The sequence below is a fragment of the Centropristis striata genome, chromosome 16, assembly GCF_030273125.1.
Source record: "Centropristis striata isolate RG_2023a ecotype Rhode Island chromosome 16, C.striata_1.0, whole genome shotgun sequence".
NCBI classification, from domain to species: Eukaryota; Metazoa; Chordata; class Actinopteri; order Perciformes; family Serranidae; genus Centropristis; species Centropristis striata.
Genome location: NC_081532.1, coordinates 1,286,945 through 1,296,985, shown reverse-complemented (window position 1 = coordinate 1,296,985; position 10,041 = coordinate 1,286,945). Strand labels below are relative to the sequence as shown.

Below are 10,041 nucleotides of genomic sequence, written 5' to 3'. Positions count from 1 at the left end.
TGTGTTGCATCATACTCATCTTTTGTGATTTGGGTGTGGTCCTCCTGCAGCTTGCTGCCTCTCTGCTAAGAGCCTCCTGGATCACATGAAGCCTCGTTAGGGCCCTTCAGCTTCTCCATAGGCTGTCCCAGTTGCCTTGGCAACATCAACAACAAAATGTTTTCATTCTTATCGTGCATCACAGTCATTTTCCAGTATTGTCTATATTGAACCATACTGTCCTTGTGTTTGTTGTCCTTCACATGACACCAGCTGGTGTTTCTTCCTCCTGGACTGCTGTTGGCCGTCTTCCTCTAGACTGGTTGATCTCTGGCTCGCTGTTAGTTGCGTCATGTTATCTCAGCTTGCGACTGCTCAAGCGAGGGTCTTTTATAGGGAGCCGGTAATCGTTTTGTTTTGGCATAGGTGGTTAGCATTATTATATCATGCTCTGTTAGTTGCAAGAGAGCAAACGGCAAAGCATCAAGCTTTTCATAATTACTAAACTCCCCCCTTCCACAGTCTCCAGAACTGTGGAGCTGGGACATCAGAATCATTAACATTTCATGGGTAAAATCATCTTTGATATTGTGAGATGTCATTTCTAATTAAACAAAAGCTTTCAATCACTTTATAGTCTAAAATTAATCCAAACAGTTCTAGGAGTTGTTTAAAATTCTTATTATAGGCCTATCTGCTCATTTAATTCCAAAAACCTCTAGCTAATAACTTTCTTTCTTGGGGAAAAAAAGAAAGGTAACATTGAATCAGGGTTGATGGAGTTGTAGGGGCGGGGGGAATGTGTGTGTGCTCTCTGTGAATGCCGTTGTATTATGTGTGTGTGTTGTATTGTGTGTGTGTGTGTTGTATTGTATTGTGTGTGTGTGTTTCCTGAAGGTGTGTGCGTGTGCTTCCAGTGTATGTGTGTGTATGTGTGCGCGCTCTGTCAGTGTGGTCAGAGTTTGTGTGTCCCTTCCTGTTCCCTGCTTAGAGCATTTAACCCCTTATTAACTTTAGCTCAGCATGTATGTACAACATGTATTTACACATAAACAAGTATTTACATATTATCTCGTAACACAATGTGCCTGTTCAAATCACATATGTAAAAACATATTGAACTTCATAACAGAAACAGAAAAATTAAAATATTATAACACTTTTAAGTAAAGATATTATAACGTCAGTCAGTCCGTCAGGTTCCTTAGTATGAGTCAGTCTGGGATTTGTTCACTTTGGTATTTAGACTTTTCTTTTCTTAAACATGTTGGATTTCTTGAGTGTACCATGGAATTACACCCTTTTGACCTCTTGTCCAATTCATCTGTGTAAATCATCTAATTTGATTGTGAGGTCTGTACTTATGTACTTCTAACAGTTATCCATATTAATTACATATCAATTACGTATTGTCCTTTATATGTGAGGGAGCTTTGGTGTGTGCGTTTTCGGAGCTGTGGAGTTTGTGTGTCGTTTCCTTTATTCTTCTGGCTCTGCATCTGATTCTCTCCTGCCAGTTTACAGTGATATTTTTACTTATGATAGTCTTTACAGAATTCACAAGACAATTTGCCAGCACAAATTACATTAATACAAACACTAGAAAATACTTGTTAAACCAGCAGCAGGCAATTAACATTTAATTACATATGGAGCATTTAACATGATATGAGTGAATGGGTTTGAATGTTTTATATGTGATGTTTTATATGTCGTTAGAATGTTTTATATATACAGGGTACAAGTCAGTCAGGTCGTTGTCAGTGTCAATTGATTCTAACAGTTATATATTAATAGCATATCGATTACTTATTGCCCTTTACCATTCAGAGAGGAATTACTTTATTTGGCGCAACCAATGCGCAGATTCCGACCACCATTGAAGATACGTTTCCCGTGTATTTACAGTATAACGCCCCGCAGCTGGTGTCGTCCTCTTTAACTAGTGGAAGACCTCCACGTATGCATTAAACTCGTCTAGACAAAAGCACAAAAGATCCGTAAGTCTGTCTCGCCGGGCCCTGGGAGTGGCGACCACGGTTCTCTCGTTTTGGTTACTTATCACAACACAAAACCATCTCTCTGAATTTTACAGCAATCTCTTACGGCTGCATTACAAAATCACAACTTCGTGTCCGGGCAGGACTTCTGCAGAATTACACTCGGCCGTCAAAACCATCTGGTTTATCCCAAAAACCAGGCAAAACTCTTCAACAAATCTGAAAACAGCCAGGCGACCCCACAGCACGTCTTTCGGTCGATGACTCAGATCAGCCTACAGCTGAACAGTCCCCCATAAAAGAACGTCTGTGGCTCAGATCACCTCGCCAGCTCCCAGTCGAAAACTCTCTGCAGTCCACTGGGACCTCTGGCCGCCGACTTGTTAAGTGAGAACCTAATCAGACCCGAGATCGAAAGCCTAGAAGAACACCTCTTCACAGACCCATTCCGATATCTGATTGCTCCTTTGACCCGGAATCGAAAACGTAGAGACGCAGAGTCTCTCTCCGTCCAAACCGATATCTGTCGGCGCACTGTTTCTCCTTGTTCTAAGACAGCAATCCAAACCACTAATTTCTGTAATTAGAATTTATTTTCCAAATTTGTTGTTCTTATTGTTTTGGTTCACATTAAGAATATTATTGGTGGTTATTTTTGTATGTACACACAAAAATCACAAAAGACTGATTCGAACCTCCGTCGTCTTTACATACTATAGGCTCTGGTTCCAATATGTCAGAGGGAAGGTGCCCCACAGCAATAACACGACAGAGGGCTCTTTTTATATAAAGAGAGAAAAGATCTCCTACCTGATTTTTCGGCGCCAGGAGCTCTCGCTTGTAGGAGTGCAGCAATTTCTTCGTCCAGGCATGGTAGGATCATTTGCTTCCCCGAGCAAGCCCGGGTACTGACGGAGGGCGCGACGAGAACGCTGATCCATTGCCCCCTGTGGGGTCATTAGGTGGGAAGGAAAGGAACAGCTGGGTATCATCAGCATAACAATGGTATGAGAAGCCATGATTGCGGTCGATTGCAAGTGAAGTGGTGTAAATTGAGAAGAGAAGGGGCCCAGTACTGACCCTTGAGGCACCCCAGTGGATAGGTTTAGTAGTTTGGACACTTCCTTGTCCCAAGATACTTCCAAGGACTTGAACCATCTGGGGGCTGAACCAGAACCACTCAGCTCATCGAGTGTAGGGAGGATTCGGTGGTTAACAGTGTTGAAGGCTGCAGATAGGTCCAGAGCAATAGAGCTGATGATTGACCAGTTGCTCTAGCCAGGCGCAGTGATTCTGTTATGGACAGGAGTGCAGTCTCAGTAGAGTGACCCTGCTTGAAGCCAGACTGATTTGGTTCGAACAGGTTGTTCTTACCAAGGAATCTGGAGACTTGGTTAAAGACTGTGCGCTCCAGTATTTTTGATAGGGATGGTTTGATAGGTTTTAATAGGTTTATAGCTGAAAAAGAGCTGGTGTCAGCCACAGGACACATATTCACATTACATGGGTCACTAAAATGTCCTGTGGCTGATAACAGCTTTTCACCAGCTATAAACCTGTTAAAGACTTCATCCTTGCTTGTGTTGCATTATTTCTTAAATGTACTTTGCTTTGGATAAAAGTGCCTGCTAAATGACATTGTAGCCATAGCCATAGACTGTATCAAGAAAAATAAAGAAAATACAGAAATGTTGAAAATGAAAGTTAACTAAATGTGTGCACCCAAATAGATAACTCAAATAAAGTGTATGTTATATGAACTCAAAACTGTGTCCAGTAATTTATGTGTAGATACAATGAAAGAAAAGGGAGCTTTAAGTGAAAGAAACAAAGATTTACCACCATTTTACTGTGTGGCTGCAGGTCAGCTTGATCAGCTAGAAAAACTGGTTAAATAAATGAATGCCAGCACGTCACAGGTTTGAGCTCTGAAACAAACACCCTCCCTCTCTGCATTTCTTATAAACCATGTGCTTTCACTGAAAATGTGGATATGTGAGCGATGCTGATTGGTCTCCATCATCACAGCAGGACATTTTCATTGGTCACTTTATTGAGCGTCTAAGGGGCTGAACTCTGTACAACTGTAAAAGTACAACAGCCCAGAAACAGAAGGTAACTTTTCCTCTTGAGCAGCAACGTTTCAAGTTCTTCATACGGTAAGACTTATTTGTTAACTTCTTAAGATTTCACTAATTTATTGTTATAAGAAATGTATAATTGCAAAATGCATAGTATTGTGTATTACACTTTCCTGTTCATGACTTCTAAAGTTACATCTGATTAAATTTCGGTCTAAACTTTTCTGTTTCCATCACTGAGGCTTAGTCCAATGTAACACACTTTACACAGTTTTAAATCTTAATATATTTAGGTTACAATTGGTATTTAAGGGATTTAAATGACCTCTTTTATCTTTGCTTATTGCTATCAGAAATGAATTAATGCTGACCGGAGCTGACAGGCTATTTCCTCTGATCTAGAGATAATGCAGAGCACAGACAGTGAGGAGTGAAAACATGGACTGTAAATTGAAAAAGTCGAATAGGCACAAACACGCCTCCCTTTGTTAAAGGTCATCTCCCTTACAGGAACCAGTGAAGCCTCCATATGAGGAAAGGAAAGAGAACATCTAATAATATTCCACTAAATATTGGCATCACAGGAGAGGCAAGTTCTGGTAAATCCACCTTTGTTAATGCCTTTAGAGGCATAGACAGCAGTGATGATGGAGCTGCTCCCACTGGTTATGTAGAAACCACCATGGAGCCTACACCATACCCCCATCCTAACTTCCCCAACGTCACACTGTGGGATCTTCCAGGTATTGGCAGCCCCAACTTTCTAGCTGACAAATACCTGCAGCATGTTGGATTTAAAAGGTTTGACTTCTTCATCATCGTGTCATGTGATCGCTTCAGAGAAAATGATGTGAAGCTCGCTCTGTAGATTCAGAAGATGAAGAAAAAGTTCTACTTTGTTCGCTCGAAGATTGACGATAACTTACGTAATGAAGAAAGAAGTCAGAGGGAGTTCAACGCAGAAAGAACTCTTCAAGAGATCAGGGAAAACTGCATTCAAGGTAAGTTTAAGTTTACAGGGAGAAATCACAAATGCCTGAAACATTAAGACACATACAAAACATACTGCTTCATTTAAAAGGGCCAAGAGCCAGAAGTTTACACATGGGCAGCCCAGGTTGAGATGAAGGGAAGGAGAGGGTTGCAGGGAAATGTATCTTGACATAAGAAAGCTAAAGAGTTGTTTTCTCATTTCATTTTAATTTCATCATCTGATATAAACTCCTCTGTTCTCTTTGTCCATCAGGTTTTGTAAAAAAAGGTGTTGAATCTCCACAAGTCTTCCTGGTGTCCAGCTTTGATCTCCACCTGTATGACTTCCCTCTTCTACAGCAGACCCTCGAGAAAGAACTTCCTGCACACAAGAGGGATGTTCTGCTGTTGGCCATGCTCAACATCAGCCTGGAGGTCATCAGGAAGAAGAAAGAGGCTTTACAAGATAAAATAAAGTTCTGCGCCTCTGCATCTGCACTTGCAGCAGCTGTACCCATCCCTGGGCTCTCTTGTGCTGCTGATTTGATAATGCTGGCTGCTGTCATTAAAGGGTACCAAGTTTCTTTTGGTCTTAATACTGAGTCACTGCAGAATCTTGCTTGTCGTACAAAAGTGCCATTGGAGGATCTCAGAGCAGTGATGACGTCACCACTGAGTGCAAAAAAACAAAACATAGATTTGATCGTTAAGGTGTGTTTTTCTGTGACTGATCTTGCTATAATGATAGCAAAGGAAAGGTTCAGATTTTTTTCATTCATTGGAATCCCAATAGCATCGACCCTCTCTTCTGCATTCACCTACAGAGCACTCAGTTCTTCCCTTGACATGCTTGCTGAGGATGCACAGAAGGTGTTTGAAAAGGCTCTGGGTTTGAACACAGCAATGTGATGTAATTTGTTAAATGAAAAATGAAAAACTGTTGGGTAGCATGTAAATGAGCTTCTGGATGATTTCTGACTACATTGTAATATTACAGTAGTAAACGTTACTGCATTCATATCAAAGTTTTATGATGTAGTTACAAATTTCTCAACACACTTTGAGCAAATCAGGAAATGTGATGATGAGCGTCTAAATAATGTATTATCTGAATTAAATGAAGGCTTTTGGGTGATCAAATAAAAAAGTTAAATGAAATGAGCTGAAGTTTGTGATTTTGTCATAACATGTAATCTTATTGTCCTAAGTGAGTTCTTCAGGTCTCATCACTGTCCCTTCACTTCCATCTAGTGGACATATGCTGTCATTACATTGTTATAATGAGAGCCTCATGAACAAGAAGAACAGTAGACAAAGTGCTCAGGCAGGTCCCTGAAGAGTAGTGAACCAGAAGGTGGTCTTTAGTGAGGAGAAGTAGAAATCAAAAGGAAAAAAAACACACAGGCAGCTCCTCTGGTAACAAAAGTTAGAGTCAGTAAGATGTGTCAGTTCAGTCCTATCCATTGATGAAGAAGGAAAGAATCCCAACAGATATTTAATAAATATTCAATTGTACGTTGCAACAGTCAGTGTAGATGTGCTATTACTGTAGTACGGTATAGCGCCACAAGGGGGTGGTGCCTACTTCCTTTTCGGTTGTGTATACAGAGCCGCCTTGGTTATTCTCCATGGCTCTTGCTCTGCAGACATTCCTCAGAAGAGAACTCTCAGTATACAGTAAGGAGTTGGTGTTGGTTGTGCTGTCTACCTACTACTACTCCTGTATAATTAGTGAACGTAGCGCAGTGGAGACCTGGCTTTGTATGGTCAATGTTTAAACACTGTAGAATAAAACCACCGCGTAGAAATCCCCACTTCTGTGTTCGTCGTCTCTCCAAGCTAACCTGCTATCTGGAGCCTCTGCTAATGCTAACTGCTAATTCCCGTTAGCCTTTCCAACTGTCGACAGTTTTAAATACCTGGGAGTAACACTGGACAATAAACTTGGTTTCAACCAACTGTGACGACCCTGATAGCTGTGAGTCTCCTTTAACCCTGTATTACTCTGTCTCCAGTTGATGCAGCCTGATCAGGAGCACCTGGGCCCGGTGCTCCACAGGAAATAAAAGGCCCAGCTTCCTGGAGCTCTCTCTCTCTCTGCCCTGCTGACACCAGAAGTCCTGTTGCTATTTTGTTATAGTTTTGTTTGCTGTTTATTTGTGCATCACAACACCACATCCACATTTACACACATCCACATGCACAGTACTGATGTTACTGATTTTCACACCTCATACTTGTATTTAGTTTACTTTTTATATATATACTTTTGGAAATAAACCAACGTAATTATTGGCATCTTGTCTCTTCCCGGTTTTTGTCATGGCCTAGAGCCAGGTTTATGACACAACACACCACCGACATCTTCAAGAGGAGCTAACCATAACCGTAACACTGTCCGCAATATGTAAACTCAAAGGACTGAATGTTTCCCCTCATCTTCTCCTTCTGCTATACCAAAACAAAGCCCATCCTCACATACTGCTCCTCCTGCTCCTCCTGCTTCTTCAACATGCTAACTGTAACCAACCGGGCCAAACTCACACGCATCACCAATATTACTGCTAAAATAATCGGACTCCCAACACCCAGTCTCACTGAACTGGATAACAGGGACATCTCACACATTGCAACCACAATAGAACAGGACATTAAACACCCACTCAACCAGGACCTCACCCCACATCACAAACCCACTCAACCAGGACCTCACCCCACATCACAGACCCACTCAACCAGGACCTCACCCCACATCACACACCCACTCAACCAGGACCTCACCCCACATCACAGACCCACTCAAACAGGACCTCACCCCACATCACAGACCCACTCAACCAGGACCTCACCCCACATCACAGACCCACTCAACCAGGACCTCACCCCACATCACACACCCACTCAACCAGGACCTCACCCCACATCACAGACCCACTCAACCAGGACCTCATCCCACATCACAGACCCACTCAACCAGGACCTCACCCCACTGCCTTTTGGTCGGAGGTACAGATAGGCCTGGGACGATAACAAATTTTGCTGGACGATATATTGTCCCACAAATTATTGCCGATAAACAATATTATTGTCAACATGATAATATATCATAATAATGCACACCCTTTCAAATACAATACACTTTTATTTCTCAGTGTTTTTTACCATTGTAATTGTAATTTTAAGAACGTTTAAATATCCTAAATAAATAAAACAAACATTTTTTTTTTTTTTTTTAAAAGGGCAGCATTTATTTTGCGATGTAGCAAACTCCACTTTCTGTGAGCGCACAGCGTTTATATTTACTTTGTCGACCAGTGTTGACTGTCGGGACGAAGGCTCTGCATCTCCAGGTGCAGTTTTTTTCCCCAGCTGGGAAAACTGGGTCGGTGGTTCTGCTTTAGATGGGCATGCAAGTTTGTTGTGGTGGCTTTTTTTGTTGCCACCACTTTTGAACAAATTCGGCATACAGGCTCGTCCGTGTGTTGATGGGCTCACCTTTTTCATTCGGTTTGAAACCGACATATTCCCACACCGGGGCTGTGGCATTTGGCTTTGCAATCATCTTTTTTCCTGGCGTTGCTCCGCACGAGGCTCACCTGCTGCACTCTGTGTGTAGCCAATGCTAGCGGCCCAGCCTTCCCCACAGAGACAAAGAGACTGGATGACTGACAGGAGGGTTCACTCCGCTCATTCTGCTATGGAACAAAAGAGATCCAGCACAGAGTGAACCCTCTTGTCATCCAGCCTGCTTGGAGGCAACAGACGAGGAAAACAAACACGCATGCGCATGGCGATATATCGAGGCCGGCAAAATTATTGAGTTCATTTAATTTATCGTGCGACTAATTGATTTATTGATTATCGGCCCAGGCCTAGGTACAGAACTTTAAGGTGTTAGAAAAAGCTTGATCCCTGCAGCCATTGCTGCTCTAAACAAAAGAGCACAATGAATGTTTATTTGACATGTAATGTTTCTATGTCATGTGTTGAGTGATGTAAATGTACAGTGATGTGAAAATGAATTTCCTCTTGGGGACAATAAATCTAATCTAATCTAATCTCTGCCTACACCAGCTCATGTTACAACGTACATTTCCAAAGGCACATTTGGAAGTGTGACACGACTAGTTTGTAATTTTATTAATGTCATGGCATCAGCTACATGACTCTGCATTACTGTCTGTTCCACTGAACTTAATGATCCTCCACTCTGTCTTTCTTTAAGGGCCATAGACAACAGGGATGATGGAGCCACTCTTACTGGCTGTGTAGAAACCACCATACCCCAAAAATACTCCTCACAATTATCCAACCTCTTCAACTGGGTGCAACTTTTCTCAGGCAGTACAAACTGTCATGTGTAACAGGTGTGTTCCATATAGCAAGCAATATTCTATAAAGTCAACACATTACACGTCAAGTCAAGTGCATGATTTGACAGAAATGTGGTGGTGTCAGAAAAAATTCCCCCTTTTTCTTTTAGACGTGTCTGTGTCCCCACAAATCCCATCTCTGCCCCCTAACAGAATGTGTTTACAGTAGCCCAGCCTGAGTCACAACCTCACTTACCCTTTTCATCGTATTGTAATATTTATGGTAAATTCATTGGGACTGCTCAGAGCGAGCTGACATGAAGGATGACCACTTTACTGTCATTCTTTATCACTTTTTTCAGTATAAAACTCTTACCAGCAGAGAGGAGATGAAGTGTTCACTTGACCACGTGAAATAATTAAATTGCGTCGCGCCGAAAATGTGTTTGTTGTGTCTACGTGCAGTTTTCAGTTTTCAGAATAAAGTGTTACACAACCAGGTCAAAATATCAGATAAATATGGAGAAAAAAAATAATTGCATGATATTCACAGAACTGTTTACTGTGGATTTTTTTTTAAAATAGAACCTTTGGATATAGACTGTACAATAAAATATTACATGATATGAAGAAATTATTAAAATTAAAATGTCTGTTTCCAGTAACTAATTCAACTTCAGGTACATTCTAGAGGAC

General features: G+C 41.6%; 1 protein-coding gene across 2 annotated transcripts; it reads left to right on the top strand.

Moving 5' to 3' along the window:
* The first annotated feature begins 4,123 nt into the window (after positions 1–4,123).
* Positions 4,124–6,156, top strand: LOC131988113 (interferon-inducible GTPase 5-like). Of its 2 annotated transcripts, XM_059353136.1 has the most exons (3): positions 4,124–4,138; positions 4,804–5,061; positions 5,307–6,156. In XM_059353136.1, exons 2-3 carry the CDS (start codon positions 4,938–4,940, stop codon positions 5,939–5,941), a joined length of 759 nt encoding a protein of 252 aa, XP_059209119.1. In that variant the 5' UTR covers positions 4,124–4,138; positions 4,804–4,937; the 3' UTR covers positions 5,942–6,156. The 2 variants fall into 2 exon arrangements, with proteins under 2 accessions (XP_059209119.1, XP_059209118.1); XM_059353135.1 differs by lacking the exon at positions 4,124–4,138 and having other exon boundaries at positions 4,560–5,061.
* Positions 6,157–10,041: the final 3,885 nt, after the last annotated feature.

What these genes read in the sequence shown, in the direction of transcription:
- LOC131988113 (XM_059353136.1), top strand. Translation starts at nt 4,938, where the DNA reads ATGAAGAAAAAGTTCTACTTTGTTCGCTCGAAGATTGACGATAACTTA. An exon ending in CAGGGAAAACTGCATTCAAG is followed by an intron (nt 5,062 to 5,306) that starts GTAAGTTTAAGT and finishes TTTGTCCATCAG; the next exon opens with GTTTTGTAAAAAAAGGTGTT.